General features: G+C 56.9%; 2 protein-coding genes across 2 annotated transcripts in view; both read left to right on the top strand.

Annotated features, from left to right (window-relative positions):
• RAB40C (RAB40C, member RAS oncogene family) overlaps positions 1 to 8,415 on the top strand; it is a 41,849-nt gene extending 33,434 nt beyond the window's left edge. Inside the window, exons 4-6 of the mRNA XM_069870253.1 lie at positions 2,699 to 2,776; positions 3,156 to 3,378; positions 5,442 to 8,415. Coding sequence (XP_069726354.1) covers positions 2,699 to 2,776; positions 3,156 to 3,378; positions 5,442 to 5,722 — 582 coding nt within the window. The 3' untranslated portion in view covers positions 5,723 to 8,415. The remainder of the gene's footprint in view (positions 1 to 2,698; positions 2,777 to 3,155; positions 3,379 to 5,441) is intronic.
• A 3,612-nt stretch (positions 8,416 to 12,027) lies between these two features.
• On the top strand, positions 12,028 to 18,037 carry WFIKKN1 (WAP, follistatin/kazal, immunoglobulin, kunitz and netrin domain containing 1). Its single transcript, XM_069870525.1, has 3 exons — positions 12,028 to 12,105; positions 12,673 to 12,912; positions 16,338 to 18,037. Exons 1-3 carry the CDS (start codon positions 12,028 to 12,030, stop codon positions 17,826 to 17,828), a joined length of 1,809 nt encoding a protein of 602 aa, XP_069726626.1. The 3' UTR covers positions 17,829 to 18,037.
• The last annotated feature ends 167 nt before the right edge of the window (positions 18,038 to 18,204 follow it).

The following is an 18,204-nucleotide window of genomic DNA, read 5'->3' as shown; positions in this document are numbered from 1 at the left end:
GACTAGGCTGCTCACTGAGGTTTTCCCAAATTAAGGTCACTTTTACTTGCCCTGAGGACTTGCTGTAGGGGAGGCTGTTCCTGGGGGACACCTCTGAGTCAGAAAAGACTGGTTCTGCCAAGCTCGCTGCTCAGTGATCTGTCACCCCGGAGTCAGCTTGGCCTGGTTTGGTTTGTCCTTAGCTTAGTCCTGTTGCTGCTGGGTTACCTTTCATCCGACACTGCGATCCCAGCTGCGCTTCTTCCTCTCACCATGCGAGATCATCTGTTCCTCCGTCATTCCCATTTCAAGGCATCTTCAGCTGCAATTCTGGGAAGTAACCTTGGAGGGCCTGTTGTCACTTGAAATGTCCTTGATTGCAGAGAAGAGACTGGCATGGAGTCAGAAAAATAACGGGTGACTTGCAGAAAGGCTGTTGCTTACGACAGTTCTCTAAACGCTGTGTGTGCCCACCCGGTCCCAAGAGGCAGCTTCTGATGCGCTGACTTGTGTGCCTGCAGGGCCAGGCATAGCCTACTTTCCTTCTGCCTGTCCTCAGGAACACTTGGATTTGAGAAAAACTCACTTGGTCAGGGTTGCTGTTCAACCGGAGTGGTGGCCGATGGTCTGCTCGTGGTGCTGAGTCCTGCTAGCCAGGCTTGGAGCGAGGGGGAGGGTTAACAAGGCCAAATACTGGGTCCTGCGCTTGGGGCAGAACAACCCTGAGCGGCTACAGACAAGGAGAAGCCTGGCTGGAAAGCTGCCTGGAGGAGAAGGACCTGGGGGTGTTGGTTGACAGCGACTGAACATGAGGCAGCAGTGGCCCAGGTGGCCAAGAAGGCCAATGGCATCTTGGCTTGGATCAGAAACGGCGTGACCAGCAGGTCCAGGGAGGTTCTTCTCCCTCTGGACTCGGCACTGGTGAGACCGCACCTCGAATACTGTGTTCAGTTCTGGGCCCCTCACCACAAGAAGGATGTTGAGGCTCTGGAGCGAGTCCAGAGAAGAGCAACGAAGCTGGTGAGGGGGCTGGAGAACAGGCCTTACGAGGAGCGGCTGAGAGAGCTGGGGGTGTTTATCCTGGAGAAGAGGAGGCTGAGGGGAGACCTCATTGCTCTCTACAACTACCTGAAAGGAGGTTGTGGAGGGGAGGGAGCTGGGCTCTTCTCCCAAGTGATGGGGGACAGGACGAGAGGGAATGGCCTCAAGCTCCGCCAGGGGACGTTTAGGCTGGACATTAGGAAAAGATTTTTCCTGGAAAGTGTCATTGGGCACTGTCAGAGGCTGCCCAGGGAGGTGGTTGAGTCACCTTCCTTGGAGGGGTTTAAGGGATGGGTGGATGAGGTGCTGAGGGTCATGGTTTAGTGATTGATGGGAATGGTTGGACTCAATGATCCAGTGGGTCTTTTCCAACCTGGTTATTCTATGATTCTATGAAGGGTGGAGACACTCCGAGAGGCTGCTCCACATCCTCGTGTCTGCAAGCGCCAAGTCCCCGGCCTCGAGCTCCGCCTGTCCTGGTGTCCAGCACCGTTGTGCTGCACTGCGAGAGGTGGCTGGGCAGTCAGTTATGGATGTGGGCAGTGTTTAAGCGCCTGAGGATGCAGTAGGTCCAGAAGAAAAGGCAAGGACAAAGGCCCTTCAAGAGGACCTTTAATGGGACCCTCTGTGGTTGGCCGGCATGGCTGTGCTGGGTGTTATCTGCCAATGCAGTGGTGGCCATGGGCAACCACGGCTGCTTTCAGCAACAGCTGATCATGAGATCTGTCCTCCAGAGATTCTGGGTTGCTTAGTGCCATCACTCAACTCCTTCTCTGCCAGCAGGGGGACAACAGAGTGAGACAGGTCCTAGAGATGAAAAATGTGCTGAAGATGGATGTGCTTAAGAAACTCCATCATGTTCTGCTACCATCCCACCACTGGATGCAGCTGGGCTGTGTAAGAGGACAAGAAAAAGCCTGTTTCTGCCCCAGTGAGGAGTAGGGGGTCTTCTACACAGCCTTGCTCCTCCAGATACACAGTCACTGAGGCAGCCCCTATGCCTTTGTAGAAACTGCTGCTTTGGAAACTATTTGGGGCATGTTCAAGCCAAAACAGGAGTGAAACCTTCCTTTAAATGTCTGGGACTGGTTAGTACCAGCTGCTTTTCTCGGTTCTTCCCCTAGCAAGTGCACAGATAATGCAGCTGGAGCAAGCATAGAGTCATTAGGTTGGAAAAGACCTTCGAGATCATCAACTCCAACTGTACCTGTCCACTTCCACTACTATATCATGTCCCCAAGCACCTCATCTCCCTGCTTTTTAAACACCTCCACGGATGGGGACTCCACCACCTCCCTGGAAAGCTGTTCCAGTGCTTGAGAATCCTTTATATGAAGAAATTTTTCCTAATATCCAATCTAAACTTCCCCTGGCGCAGCTTGAGGCCATTCCCTCTTGTCCTGTCCCCTGTCACTTGGGAGAAGAGACCAACACCCACCTCTCTGCAACCTCCTTTTAGGTAGTTGTAGAGAGTGATGAGGTCTCCCCTCAGCCTCTTCTTCTCCAGGCTAAACAACCCCAGTTCCTTCAGCCGCTCCTCACAAGACTTGTTCTCCACTCGAACGTTCTGTCCCTAAGCCTTTTGGTTCCTGCATGTGGGGATGGTCCTTCAGATGCATCTCCTTTCCAATTTGCCTACTATGAAGCTTCCTGATTGCTCCTTCTTTTCTTCCACCAGGGAATTCTCTTGGTATATGACATCACTAATCGCTGGTCCTTTGATGGGATAGACAGATGGATAAAGGAAATCGATGAGGTGAGTTGCAGTGGTCTAGAGTAAATATCCGTGGAGGTGCCACCTCCAATACAGGGACAGGAAAGGCTCTGCCGTGGGGAGGGAATGATGGCGTTGAATCACAGCAAGGGGATGTGTCTGTCCTCCATCTCTGTATAAACCCAGAGGAGCAGGAAAGGGCTTGGGAACAGCCACGGAAGAGGTTCCCTCTAGAATGGCATGCAGAGGAGATAAATTCCTCTTCCTCGCTGTTTAGTGCTGATGTTGGCAGTCCTGCTTGGTCATAGAGCGGTTTCTCTTGTTTTGCCCTTCACGGCTATTGTAGCTGAGCAGAATACAGGTTGTGAGCTGTCCTTACTGAGGACAAGCAATGATTTTTCCACTTCTTTCCCTCTTTCAGCATGCCCCAGGTGTCCCTCGGATCCTGGTGGGAAACAGGCTTCACCTCGCCTTCAAGCGGCAGGTGCCCACGGAGCAAGCGCGGGCCTATGCTGAGAAGAACTGCATGACATTTTTTGAGGTCAGCCCCCTGTGCAACTTCAACGTCATCGAGTCCTTCACGGAGTTGTCCCGGATTGTCCTCATGCGGCACGGCATGGAGAAGATCTGGAGACCCAACCGAGGTCAGTGGTGAGGGAAACGTCGCGCCTGGGGAAGGTGTGAGAGCTGGCAGGGTGGAAACAGAAGAGTGAGACTGAGAGCTTGAGTGGGAGGTGTGTTTGTTTGTGGGGTCTGAACATGCCTGGTGTGGAGAACGGCCTTGGGTGGGAGAAGCTGAGCAAGACGCGGAGCTGCCTGTACCAGCACAGGAACCCGGCAGCCAGCGCTGAGGGATGTTCAGCATGTCTAGGATCTGAATCGCTCCGGGACATCCCACACCTCTCCACTTATTTTGGATGAGGGCGATTAAGCTCACAACTTGAAAGTACTTCAATCAAACGGCTGTGTGGGATGGATCCAAGTGTAAGCATCGCTCTCCTTACCCTTTGCCTGGACCTGTGTCTCCTGTTTTGGAGAGACGTGGAGGCAGGGTGAGCTCAAGGAGCTGAAAGGGACCAAATCTCATCCCTGCTGTCAGCACAAAGCAGTGGGCCGGGATGTTCCGTATATCCAGGCAGACGTGGTGCTGTGTGGCAAACTGCAAGCAGAGCCTGTCTTACATCTCAGCCTGTTGCGTTTGAAGCAAAATAGTCTTAGGTGCCACGTTCCTGGCTGGAGATAGCAGTGTGCCGTGCTGGCAGTGTGAGTTTAAGACTCCTGGGATGACCTGCCTTCCTATGGATCCTATGGATATGCTCACAGGGGAGGGAAAATCCCGTTTGCCAGCCCCAGTCACCAAAGTATCTACCAGGATTCCTGCCTCTGGCCTGGCTGCCGTGCTGCTGCCTCCAGCTTGCGGAGGGGTGGCAGGAGCTGGGCTGCACTCACAGATCTCCTTGAACCTCTTCCAGAGGCAGGAGTTGGACCTTCTGCCCGCTGGCTCTGCAGGCTCGGGAATGGGAGCTGGAATGGGAGCTGTCAGCTTGGGAAGAGGAGCTGTCAGCTTGGGAATAGGAGCTATCGGCTTGGGAATGGGAGCTGCCTCCTTGGGAATGGGAGCTGCCTGCTTGGGAACAGGACTGCTGGCTTGGGAATAGGGGCTACAGGCTTGGGCATAGGGGCTGCCGGATTGGGAACAGGGGCTGCCAGCTTGGGAGGCGGAGTTGCTGGCTTGGGAATAGGGGCTGCTGGCTTGGGAATAGGGGCTGCTGGATTGGGAACAGGGGCTGCCAGCTTGGGAAGAGGAGTTGCTGGCTTGGGAATAGGGGCTGCTGGCTTGGGAACAGGGGCTGCTGGCTTGGGAACAGGGGCTGCCAGCTTGGGAATAGGAGCTGCCAGCTTGGGAATAGGAGCTGCCAGGTTGGCAATGGGAGTTGTCAGCTTGGGAATAGGAGCTACTGGCTTGGGAATAGGGACTGCTGGCTTGGGAATAGGGACTGCTGGCCTGGGAATAGGGACTGCCTGCTTGGGAATAGGAGCTACCGGCTTGGGAACAGGGGCTGCCGGCTTGGGAATGGGAGCTGCTGGCTTGGTAACAGCAGCATGGCTTTCCCAGCGGGCTGGAGGTGAACGCGTGCCCTCGTGTGGCTGCTTGCTGGGAGATTCCAACCCAGTAGACTTCCCAGAGCAGGCTCACATGATGTACGCTGAGCTAAGAGGACACTGGGAAGCCCAGAAGGTAGAGCCTGCTTCTGCCGTGGTGGGATCTCTGTTGCTGCAGGCACTCTGCGGGGAGCTGGCCCCACGGCTGCCGCTCCCCAAGCAGGTCCCAGGTGAGACTCCTGCTCCAGGGCTTGCTGACCCTGTTGCCTCCTGCCCTGGGTGTGTCCTTGTTGCCTGAGAAGCCAAGTGCCTGGCAGGGTTGCGAGAGGCCCTGGGCGCTGTGCAGAGAGGAGGAGTGGCAGCCTCTGAGCTCCGTGTTGACACCAACGCTGGTCGCTTGCAAAGCGCTGACCTCCAGCAGCAGAGCTTACCTGTGGTTGCCCAAGCTGTTGTCCTAACTAATCTGTTCCCTCTTGAAGGCTCCTATGCAACTATTATTAGTTTCTTTCCCAAAAGGAGCATGAACTGCACGGCACAGGAATAGTAGGGAGAAAGCAGCCCTTGAAATCTCTTGGCTCTTGACTGTCTGGTCTCTTCCCACCAGTGTTCAGCCTACAAGACCTGTGCTGCCGAGCCATCGTGTCCTGCACCCCGGTCCACCTCATTGACAAGCTGCCGCTGCCCGTCACCATCAAGAGCCACCTAAAATCCTTCTCAATGGCCAACGGGATGAACGCAGTGATGATGCACGGCCGGTCGTATTCCTTGGCCAGCAGCGGGGGTGGGAGCAGCAGCAAAGGTAACAGCTTGAAGAGATCAAAATCCATTCGTCCGCCCCAGAGTCCCCCACAGAACTGCTCACGCAACAACTGCAAGATCTCTTAGCAGGATGGACGCACCGTGAGCTTCGAACGTATCCACACCCACCCACCAATGTACAGCTGTTTGCACACTTAACCCTTTTCGACTGGATCCTTTTGGATGGGCCGCTGCTTTTTCCAATGGGGCACGCAAGCATTGGGAATGTGCTCACATTTTGGCTTCACATCCGAAGCGCGGTGCCGGCTGGATCTTGCGGCGCTGGCAGGGAGAGGACTCTGCCAAGTGACCCTCCAAGAATGCTTTGGGCTTTGCCTCTCGGCCTAGGGTGGAAAATTCAGCAGCTGCCGGGTTGGGGAGGGGGGAAGGGGAAAAAGCTCATCTAGTCTTAATGGAGAAATGGATTTAATGGAAGATTGAGAGGCTTAAGGGAGTAGGCAAGGAGAGTCTGCGCTGCAACTTTAACTCTTGGACTCCTGAACAGATTGCTGGTGCAATAGTGAGCGTTGGATGTTGAGAAAAAAGAAACGGGGACAGGGGACTACAGACAGTTTTCACCGGGATGTTAACCTGCTGTTGCCAAAAACAAAGAACAAGGCAAGAGCTGGCCTGTGGGAAAGGGGAAGGGAGCAATCTACTTGCCTTCCTCGCTTATTTATATAAATATTATACATATATATATATCTCACTTGTTTTTTAAGGGTTTTTTTAAGAAGTAGTCAGGGAAAATTTTATACAGCCATGTAAATACAAGCACTGGATGAACCTTCGCAGTGCCAGCAAAAGGGGAAAAGCGGAGCCGATGAAAACGTAGCGATGCTTTATGGGACATTCAGTTGCTACCAGGGCTTGTGCTGGGCTTTTTAGATACGTGTGCAGAAGGAAAGAACGACTCCTGTGGAACGTAACCCCAGGCTGCTTTATTCCAATCATTCCCTAAAACTTGTGAGTGCCGAAGGCAAGGTGGGATGTCAAGGGGCAGAGCAAAGAGGCCAGGGGCATGGAGTTTGTTTCCGGCAGGCAGAACGAAGGGGCAGCTCTGAGGTCAGACTGATGCCTTGCTCACTTTGCACCTCCCGATGAGCCGCCGATGGGAGACTGAGGAGCAGAAGCTGGAAACGTCGTGCCTGAAGCAATGAAAAAGTCCTGGATTTGTCCCCAGCTGCCACTTCCCGAGCCCTCCAGCCCCGAAACCACCCCTCGTGACAGCCTCTGGATCCCAGCTGCTTCTTGCTTTGCTTTCCCAAAGCTGTTCTGCCTGAGCTCACGTTGCTGCGGCTGCTCCTGGATGAAAGTGGGGAAAGGGCAGAAGCAGCTTTTCCCACTGGAGCGTGATGGAGCGGGGCCCGAGAAGGTGGAAGAGGCTTGTGTGTGGAAACAGCAGACCCCAGCCCATGGTCCCATCGCAGGGATTGTGCTTGGCTCTCGTGGCAGCATCAGGAAGCTGGGAAAGCAAACTGCTCTGCTCTGTAGGACCGCTCCTGGATTTCAGAGCGCAGGCGTACTCAGCTTGAGGTGTGCATGTGCTGTGGGAGAAGATCTTCGGTCAAGGAAGGCAATGAGCTTCCCTGGCTTGGTCCCATGGCTGATCTGTGCTGGGGATTCACCTGGAAACTTAGGAATAGCACCGAGCCCTTGTTGCAGAAGCTACATGGGACTTGGCAGCGGGACTCAGCTGTGTCAACAAGTTCTCTTAGGCAACTGGGATGTGTAGATTGTGAGTAGCATGGTAGAAAGTGAACTGCTTTTCCTTCTGCCAGGCTGGTCTTCTCCTTGGGAAGGAACCCAGCTGGTACAACGCTCCATCTTCCTCCTGATGTCAGCAACACCTCAAGGCCTGAGCTTGTTCTTCCTCGGAGCAGCTTGTTGCATTGCATGGGCAGAATGAAGCCGCAGCAGTTCCTGCGTGGCCGACAGACCCACTTTGTTCAGGCAGGGGCACATCTTCCCTTCTGAGCTGACCCAGAAGGTGAGCGAGCCTTCCCCCTCCCGCTCTGCAGCGGCAGGACTCTTGGCTCGTCTCTAGCGTGCTTTATCACCCGGCTCAAATGAGCGAAGAGAGAATTAAACCCCAGGCAGATGGAGGCAGGGGGAGAATCCTTTGTAGTGGTGGTTTGGCTCAAGAGCAAAGTCGCAGCCGAGCTGGGCACGGTGGGGCGAAGGCCGGGGGATTTGGGAACCTGCCTGGGATGGCTGGCACCTGTTTCCCAGCCCTTCACATGCAGCAGAAGACAATTGCTGGCTCGGCAGCCCGGGATATACGGCTGACAGGTGATCGGCATCGCCAAAGGCGGCTGCTCCCGGACACCCGCGGGGCCCCTCTATTGGGCTGCTCCCGGCGCTGGTGCACAGGGCGAAGAGGGATGAAGAGTTCCTGCCTGGAATCACGAAGCTGCTGCATGTCTCAAAACACTTGATGTACATCTGCTTGGTTTGGCTTTGCCGCACGTGGCACCTGCCCACCCCTTTGTCCCTGCCCGTGGGTTTGTTTTCTACCCGTCTGTGGTAAGGATGAAAGATTGACCTGGAGCAATCGCTCAGCAAAACCGCTTTTTGTTTGTTTAATTTAAAAGGCAGAGATTCTTGGATTCAATGTCAACACTAGTCTGTAGCTGCTCTCCAACACTTGTACCATTCCTGAGTTGTTTTTTCGGACTATCCTTTTATTTTTGTATTCCTTTGTACAGTCAATGTTGTACAACTGATTACACATGGGTTTGTTTTGTATAAATTAAAGTCTTTTTTTTTGTTGTTTTGAACTACCAGTTGAAAAGTGGAGAAGTTGCATCCCTTTTCATATGGGCTGGGAAGAGGTTGAAGGGAAAAGACAATAGTTTTGCCCTGGCTTTGGGGCTGCCTGTGGTGCAGGTGGATATTGTTGCAAAGCTCATGTTAGCCTCTGACTGCATTTGAGGGTGGGTCTTAAAATCACAATTCCTGACTCTGGGGATTTTTTGCCCTTCTCTGCACATGCAGAAGCTAAAACTTTTTGTATTAAAAGCTTGATTCTCACAGAATTGCTGATTTTGGGTAGCAGAACTCTTAGAAGACACAGGCTAGCCTGAAACATGTTTAACATTATCAGAGGCTGCAGGAATCCAGGGTCCCCAGCAGCTCGCATGGGGCTGCGCAGAGATGGGGTTTGCAAGCACAGTTGAAGCCTTCGGTCGCCTGTTTGGGTTGGAGTGATCTCAGAGGGAGAAGAACGAGGAGTGTTCACCGTCCTGTCCGGACCAGAACACGTGGAAAGTCAGCCTGGGAGAAAGGTGATGCTGAAGTGGAGAAGATGCTGCCGGGAGCTCAGCACCGGCATCGCCGTCGGGCTTGCAGCCCTGGAGAAGGGGTTTGCTCTCGGGGTAGAGGGAAATGTCTTTCCTGATCCTTTTCTCTCTCGCTCCCAGCCCACCTCCCCTTGACCTCCCTTTTCCCCTGCCTGCTTGCTTCCCCAGGATCAGATTTTCCACTTCGTACCAGACTGGCCACGCTTGTTTTAACAGCTTAAGGAGTAATTGCCGGGGCTGGGAGGGGGCAGGGGGAAATGAGATAGTGTCTGCAGCCAGGAAAACCCTGGAGCTGAGGTGAAAGCCTGGTCAGGGAAGAGTCAGGGAGACTTTTTTCCTCCTTTTCAGAGGGAGCCTGGAAATGTCTGCTCCCTCCCACCAGCAGAGCTGAAACAAAGGCTGTGTGTGGTTCCACATGGGGTGCAGGCAGCCAGAGCTGGGGAAGAGCAGGGCAAGAAAACCCACGGCACAGCCTGAACGTCGGGAAGGGCTGAGACAGAGCTTGATGGGGGGTCTCAGTTCCTTGGAGAAAGAGGGAAGGAGCAGGTTGCTCTGGTCTGTTCAGGTCTTCCCTAGTTGGGTGCCTTTCTCCAACCTCACCCTCCCAATTCGAGGGTGTCTTGGGTTGGTCCTGCCATCCCCTCAGGGCCGGGCCGTGCAGGGTGTGAAGAAAGGGTGACCTGCGTCCCATCACACGTGAGATGTTTGATAATGAGGTTGCACCCACCCATGGGTGCAGTTTTGGGGCAGGAGCCCTTCTCCAAGGGGTGTTATTGGAGGGGGGGATGTGGTGCTGTGCTCTTCCCTCCAGGCCAGGTACTGAGCTGCTTCCTGCACTCCCTTGTCTTGAAGGGAGAAGATGGGCCATAAAACTCACATCAGTGCCTGGGATCTTTGAAAGCAACCCTAGAAAATTCCTGTTTGCCGTGCAGTGGGTGCCAGGGAGGCAGCTTGGGGCCACACTCGGCTTCCTCTGCTGCGTGGGGCTGGTACCTGGCACTGGGCACAGGCTCCCACCCGCCCAGGCGCGGAGGCAAATGCTTGTAGGGAAAACCAAAGCTGTGGCTGTGTTAAGCCTTTGGATGGAGCAAGTTTGTCATGGGGACAGGCAATTCTTTCCCCTTAGAATCATAGAATCACCAGGTTGGAAAAGACCCACCGGATCATCGAGTCCAACCATTCTAATCAATCACTAAACCATGTCCTTCAGCACCTCGTCCACCCGTCCCTTAAAGCTCTCCAGGGAAGGTGACTCAACCACCTCCCTGGGCAGACTCTGCAAGTGCCCAATGACCCTTTACATGAAATTTTTTTTCCTAATGTCCAGCCTGAACCTCCCCTGGCGGAGCTTGAGGCCATTCCCTCTCGTCCTGTCCCCTGTCACTTGGGAGAAGAGCCCAGCTCCCTCTTCTCCACAACCTCCTTTCCTTCACCTTCTGCAGAAGCAGCACTAGAAGAAGCTGGGCCAGGGCCCTCAGGCGTGGGTGAGGATCTCAAGGTGTTGGGAGCTGCATTTCCAACCAGGTGGCATCGCTCAGAATGGCCTCACACCACTGAGGCAAAGGTTCCTGGCAGGTACTCATCCCGGCCTCGCTGCTTTTGATGAGGCATCATGGGCTCCCATGTGAAACGGGGGCCACCCCAGAGGGGGTCATCAGGGCAGGAGCCCCCCCGCAGACCCCAGCGCTGGCTCTTTCACAGACACTTGCTGTGGCCACATGGACCAGTGTGGGGATGGGCAAAATCTGGACTCCAGGTTTTCTCTTCCCCTGCTTCCCTCCTTGCAGTTTATCACCCTCAGAAAGACCCTGGGGCGTCCCAAGTGTGCCCCAACATGGCTCTGTGCTCCTGGGCTGTATCCTCACGGACTGAGCCCTCAGCTGAGTTGGAGGGGGGGTTGTGGGCAGGGTTTGATAGGAATGGTTGGACTCATGATCCAGTGGGTCCTTTCCAACCTGGTGATTCTATGATTCTATCTCCATGGATGATGATGCTGTTCCTGCTTGCCTGGGGGCAGCTGGAGGGGCTGGGGGGCTCTGAGCTGTGGGTGTAGGCAGGGTACAGCCTCCACAGCTCCCAGGCCACAACATCCTGATGCAATTCCATTTGCAAAACACCTCATCAGCCTCCCCACAGTGTCCTGGCGCAGCGTAACCTCCCCTCCATGCTCAGACCTGGCTGGACCCCTAGGCAGCCACTTGGTCCCTGGGCACAGCTGGGGGTACGGTGCTGCCCTCCACAAGCGGGCACAGCAAGGCGATGTCGGACTGTGTGTTGGGATTTCAGGGTGCCGGGGGGAGCCCTGGCACGGAACCGCCAGCAGTGCAGCCGTTGGGCAGCCCCGGTGGCTGCTCAGGCAGGGTGGCCAGTTACGGCACCGTGTCAGCAGCACCAGCTGGAGCTGAGCGCTCCAGGGCAGCTGCATCCCACTCACCCCAGCTCATCGCCGGGTCCCATGCAACCGGGGTTCCCCCAGGAGCTGCAGTTTGGGAGAGCATGGAGACATCACGGTCACCACCACCTCCGGGGTGCAGCTGAGTTGGTTCCCCCCTCCTAAAAACGCCAAGAAAAGCCCCCATTGCCTTTTTTGTGTGTGTGTGTCCCCAGTTTGCAGCCACGCAGAAGAGAGGTTTGGGGCTCTTGGCTGCTCTCAGGGTGGGGATGCTGCTTCCCAGGAGCTGCAGAGCTCTTGGTGCTGAGCAGGGAGAGGCATGACCCCAGCTGGGGCCCGAGGAGTTAATGCTCCCCAAATGCCATGAAATGTTCCTGCTTCAGGTCGGTCTCCAGCAGGGATTAAGGGAAATCTGGCCGGGGAGCCAGGCCCGGCTCCTGCCAGCTTAGGGACGTGCTCGGGGACGCAGCGGCGGGATTGAAGCACAGGCACAGCGAGCCGGGGTCTGGCACAACCAGATGCTGCCTTCCAGCTCTGGAAAACACCCGCGCTTCCCAAAGCCTGGCTGTAAATCAGGGGTGCGCTGGGAGCCACCGCTGAGCCAGGGGAGCTGCTCTAGGGGGGCACTGGGGGCACCCCTGCTGCACAGCCAGGCTCGCAGCGCGGCACTGGTGGGATGCTCGCTGGCCATGAGCAGGATGGACGCGTGCTGGTGCCGGCAATCCCACTCCTGGGTGCTGGGTCGCCTTGGCCCAGCGGGCACCCAGAGGCAAGATGTGGGCTCCCAGGGAGCCCCCAGTATGGGTTCCATGCGTCTTGCCACCAGCAGCCCAGTCCAAGTGGACAACAGGCTCTGGCTGTTTTCTCATCCTGCAGGAATTCGGCTCCACGGGTCGGGTGGTTCTTTGTGTGTCCCCCCTCCTTTCACTCTCCCTCTTTGGATGAAGACTTTCCGCATTCTGCCTTTGATCTCCCCCGTGTTTGCCCAGCCGATCGCCGGGCTCGCCGGGGTTAGAGGCTGAGGTCAGCGCCTTTCCCATTCCAAACACCCAGAAACATCAGTGGGAAGGGAGGGGATTCAGATTACAACCTTCCCGTCCTCCCCTTCCACCCCACTCGCCGTGCCAGAGCCCCTCTCGCCCCGCTGCTGCCGTGTCCTCGGCATCCCGAGAGCCGAGCGATGATGGATGGAGGTGGCGAGCGGCATCACTCCCGAGGCAGAGGGCGCAGGGCGTGCTGAAGGGTCCTCTCCTCCTCCTCTTTGTCCCCCCACTCGCCTTCTCCCTCATCCCCTCCATCCTGAATGTGATTGATCCCAAGCCCTCGCCAGGCCGGTGCCGTAGGGTGGCCAGATGCCTCCTCGTGGGACTTCGAGCCGCCCGGGAAGAGGCCGGCGAGCGGGCGAGCGGCAGCGTGTCCCCATGGGCATCGCGCTCCTCCTGCCCGCACTGGTGGCGGCGGCGGCCGGGCTGAGCCTGCAGCCAGGCAGGACGCGGCACCTGGGGGTCTGCCCCAACCAGCTGAACCCCAACCTGTGGGTGGACGCGCAGAGCACCTGCGAGCGGGAGTGCCAGGCCGATCAGGTGAGCGGGGCGGCGGTGGGGATGGCGCGGGGGGGACAGCCCATGGTCCCCCGAGGGAGATGCTGCGGGGTGCGTGTCCCCTGCCCGGTGGTGAGCCAGGGCAGCTGTTTCAGTGCCACGCGCTCAGCCCGGCTGCAGATCCCCCGACCCTGAGCCCCTGCTGTTGGACGGCACAAGAGGTGCCAAGAAGACACTCGTTGCCCCACCATGTCCCGTGGCCGGGACACCTCCTCCCTGCACCCTTAGGATGCTCCCACCCAGCCAAGGGGCTGAGGTGAAGAGAATGGATGCTCTCGGACAGGGACCCCCGTCGGGCAGTGGAAGCCACCCCCCGGGGTGTGTCCCCCCACGCTTTTCCCTTAGGGCAGGAGCTCACCCACAACTCAGGCTGCCCATCCCAGAGACCTCCTGGGCTGCACAGCGCTGAGCGGGGACACCAGCACCTCTGCCTGGACACAGGGGGAGCATCTCCATTGCAATCCATCCATGCAACGAGTTCTGCATCCCCTCAGCCAGCACAACCTGAGAAGGTTTGAGCGACGAAGCTGGTGAAGGGGCTGGAGAACAAGCCTTATGAGGAACAGCTGAGAGAGCTGGGGTTGTTCAGCCTGGAGAAGAGGAGGCTGAGGGGAGACCTCATTGCTCTTTACAGCTCCCTGAAAGGAGGTTGTGGAGAGGAGGGAGCTGGGGTTGTTAAGCCTGGAGAAGAGGAGGTTGAAGGGAGAACGTAATGCTCTCTATAACTACCTGAGAGGAGGTTGGAGAGAGGAGGGACCTGAAGTTATTTAGCTTGGAGAAGAGGAGGCTGAGGGGAGACCTCATTGCTCTCTACAACTACCTGAAAGGAGGTTGTGGAGAGGAGGGAGCTGGGCTCTTCTCCCAAGTGACAGGGGACAGGACAAGAGGGAATGGCCTCAAGCTCCACCAGGGGAGGTTCAGGCTGGACATTAGGAAAAAATTTTTCATGGAAAGGGTCATTGGGCACTGGAACAGGCTGCCCAGGGAGGGGCTTGAGTCACCTTCCCTGGAGGGGTTTAAGGGATGGGTGGACGAGGTGCTGAGGGACATGGTTTAGTGATTGATAGGAACGGTTGGACATGATGGGTCCGGTGGGTCTCTTCCAACCTGGTGATTCTATGATTCTAAGGGTGGCACTAATCCTGCTCGGGAGGGCTGGACCAACAGGGGTGAGGCTGAGGGGGAGCTGGGGCCAGCGCAGCTACATGAGGCAGGTCCGACTCCCAGAGCCCCGTGATGCTGGGGGTGCATAGAGCTGCACAGGGGACTCCTGTCCATCCAAAAGCCCCAGAGAAGTCAGAGCAGCACCCATGGCCATGACAATCTTTCTATAAATATATTAACAATAAAAGGAGGACTGGGGAGAATATTCAGTCCTTATTGAATGCAAATGGAACAACTGTGACAAAGGATGAGGACAAGACTGAGGTACTTAATGCCTTCTTTGCCTCAGTCTTTATTAGTAAGGAAAGTTGTTCCCTGTGTATACATACCCAGGAGTTAGAGGAGCAGAACAAAGCTCCCATGATCCAAGAGGAGGCAGTTAGAGCCTTGCTTGCCCAGCTAGACACCCACAGGTCTATGGGACCAGATGGGATCCATCCAAGAGTATTGAGGGAGCTGGCGGATGTGCTGGCCGAACCCCCTTCCATCATCTTCCAACAGTCCTGGAAGACTGGGGAAGTCCCACTGGACTGGAGGCTGATGTTGTGCCCATCTACAAGAAGGGTCACAGGGAGGACTCAGGGAACTCCAGGCCTGTCAGTCTGACCTCAGTGCCAGGGAAAGTCATGGAGCAGGTGATCTTGAGTGCTATCGTGAAGCACATGCAAGAGAACCGGGTGATCAGGCCCAGTCAACACGGGTTCACAAAAGGCAGGTCTTGCCAAACTAACCTGATCGCCTTCTATGACAAAGTGACTCGGCTACTGGATGAGGGAAAGGCTGTGGATGTATCTTCCTGGACTTCAGTAAAGCCTTTGACACAGTTTCTCACAGCGTTCTGCTTCGGAAACTGTCACCTCTGGCCTGGACAGGCACACACTCTCCTGGGTGGAAAACTGGTTGGATGGCCGGGCCCAGAGAGTGGTGGGAAATGGTGTGAAATCCAGCTGGAGGCCAGTGACAAGTGGGGTTCCCCAGGGCTCAGTGCTGGGTCCAGCCCTGTTCAATGTCTTTATCAATGACCTGGATGAAGGCATCGAGTGCACCCTTAGCAAGTTTGTGGATGACACTAAGCTGGGCGTTCAGTTCTGGGCCCCTCAAAACAAGAAGGATGTTGAGGCCCTGGAACGAGTCCAGAGAAGAGCAACGAAGCTGGTGACGGGGCTGGAGAACAAGGATTATGAGGAGCAGGTGAGAGAGCTGGGGTTGTTTAGCCTGGAGAAGAGGAGGCTGAGGGGAGACCTCATTGCTCTCTCCAACTACCTGAAAGGAGGTTGTGGAGAGGAGGGAGCTGGGCTCCTCTCCCAAGTGACAGGGGACAGGATGAGAGGGAATGGCCTCAAGCTCCACCAGGGGAGGTTTAGTCTGGACATTAGGAAAACATTTTTCACAGAAAGGGTCATTGGGCACTGTCAGAGGCTGCCCAGGGAGGGGATGGAGTCATTATCCCTGGGGTATTTAAAAGATGGGTGAATGTGGTGCTCAGGGGCATGGTTTAGTGGTTGATAGGAATGGTTGGACTCAATGATCTTTTCCAACCTAGTGATTCTGTGACACGGCGATAATCCTAAGTGCTTAGGGTCATCAATGTGCTCAGGTGGCCAAACAAGGCCAATAGCAGCCATGGAGTGACCAGCAGGAGCAAAGCAGAGATTGTCCCCCTGCACTCAGCACTGGTGAGGTTCACCTCAAATCCTGGATTCAGTTTTTGGCTCCTCACTCTAAGAAGGACATTGAGGGGCTAGAGCATGACCGGAGAAGGGAACAGAGCTGGGGAAGGGTCTGGAGAACAGGGGTTGTGGGAGCAGCTGAGGGACCTGGGGCTGTTGATCCTGGGGAAGAGGAGTCCGAGAGCAGACCTCATTGCTCTCTGCAGATCCTGGAAAGTAAGTTGGGGCAAGGTGTGTGCTGGGCTCTGCTTCCAAGTAACACAGGATAGGATGAGAGGAAATGGCCTCAAGTTATACCAGAGGAGGCTTAGATTGGATATTGGGAAAAACGTCTTTGCTGACAGAGTGGTGAAGCCCTGGCAGAGGCTACCCAGGGCACTGGAGGCGTCTCCGGTCCTGGCGGGCTCAAAACCATGTGGCTGTGGCACTTGGGAACACAATTTGGTTGGCACAGTGGGCTTGGGCTGATGGTTGGACAGGATGAGCTTAGAGGGCTTTTCCAGCTTTAATAATTCCATGATTCTGCGATTCTATGACCCCTCCACCTCCCTCTCCTCTCCTCACCCCGGCCAGGACTGCGAAGGCTTCGAGAAGTGCTGTACCAATGTGTGCGGGCTGCGGAGCTGCGTGGCCGCCCGCTTTGCTGACGGCAGCGTGCCGGCCCTGGCCCTGGCCCCGGCAGCCTCGTGCGAGAGCTTCGTGTGCGCGCAGCAGGGCTCCGACTGCGACATCTGGGACGGGCAGCCCGTCTGCAAGTGCAAGGACCGCTGCGAGAAGGAGCCCAACTTCACCTGCGCCTCCGATGGCCTCACCTACTACAACAAGTGCTACATGGATGCCGAGGCCTGCCTGCGCGGCACCCGCCTCACCACCGTGCCCTGCAAGCACATCTTCACCTGGCCTGACACCAGCCCCGTGCCGCAGGAGACGACGGCGCGACCCACGCCAGGAGCCGGCCCCGAGGTGCCGGTGCCCCCCGCGCTCTACAGCAACCCCTTCCACCAGTCGGTGCACGCCGGCGGCACCGTCAGCTTCCGCTGCGACGTCAGCGGGCGCCCGCGGCCAGACATCACCTGGGAGAAGCAGAGCGAGCGGGAGGAGAACTTCATCATGCGGCCGGACCAGATGTACGGCAACGTGGTGGTCACCAACATCGGCCAGCTGGTCATCTACAACGCCCGCCACGAGGACGCCGGCATCTACACCTGCACCGCCCGCAACGCCGCGGGGCTGCTCCGCGCCGACTTCCCGCTGTCGGTGCTGAGGCGGGAGCCGGGGGGGACGCCGCGGGCCAGCAGCCCCCAGCCCTTCCCCAGCGCCGAGTGCCTGAAGGAGCCGGATCGGCGGCGGTGCGAGGCGCTGGAGGTGCGCTGGCACTTCGATGCCAAGCAAGGCTCCTGCCTCACCTTCCGCTACGGGGGTTGCGGGGCCAACAGGAACCACTTTGAGACCTACGAGGAGTGCCGAGCCGCCTGCCTGGGCAGCGCGCGCCCCACCTGCCTGCTGCCCATGGTGCAGGGCCCCTGCCAGAACTGGGAGCCCCGCTGGGCGTACAACCACCTGCTGAAGCAGTGCCACTCCTTCGTCTACGGCGGCTGCGAGGGCAACACCAACAACTTTGAGAGCAAGGAGAGCTGTGAGGACGTCTGCCCCTTCCCCAAGACTGTGCAGTGCAAGGCTTGCCGCCTGAAGAGCAAGATGGTGCTGAGCCTCTGCCGCAGCGACTTCGCCATCGTGGGGCGGCTGATGGAGATCGTGGAGGATCAGGACTCTGGCATCGCCCGCTTTGCCCTCGAGGATGTCCTCAAGGATGAGAAGATGGGCCTCAAGTTCTTCAACATCAAGTACCTGGAGGTGACCTTGACCAACATGGACTGGAGCTGCCCTTGCCCCAACATGACAGCCGAGGACGGGCCGCTCATCATCATGGGCGAGGTGCACGACGGCATGGCCACGCTGGACCCCAGCAGCTATGTGCGGGCAGCCAATGACAAGCGAGTGAAGAAGATCTACGAGCTGATGGAAAAGAAAACCTGCGACCTCCTGAACCGCTTCCAGGACTAGGGTCGAGCCGGGACGCGTCAACGTGGGGGGCTGCAGACCAACCATGAAGGGGAGGGGGCAGCCTGGGGAAGCCCCTGCACCAGTGCTTGTATCTAGGGGTCACCAGCATCAGGTAGTTCCTCCCAGCCGCGCGCTGAGCCCCAGCCCAGCTCCCACCTCCCCTGTAATTTATCTGCCGCATGCCCCCCTTATGTACCACCCCCAGCCCAGTCAGCAGCAATAAAGGCCTGGGTTGGCTTGCAGAGGGGTGGGAGGTCTTCCACGACTCCCCAACCCACCATAAAAACCCTCCCACTGCACCAAAGCCTCCGGGCCCGTGTAGCACCCCCAGGCGCTCCTGGTGCAGGATCTGACCCCGTGTTGATGCTGCCGGGGG

Source organism: Phaenicophaeus curvirostris, chromosome 16, assembly GCF_032191515.1.
Source record: "Phaenicophaeus curvirostris isolate KB17595 chromosome 16, BPBGC_Pcur_1.0, whole genome shotgun sequence".
NCBI lineage: Eukaryota > Metazoa > Chordata > Aves > Cuculiformes > Cuculidae > Phaenicophaeus > Phaenicophaeus curvirostris.
This window is presented reverse-complemented; position numbering and strand designations above follow the sequence as displayed.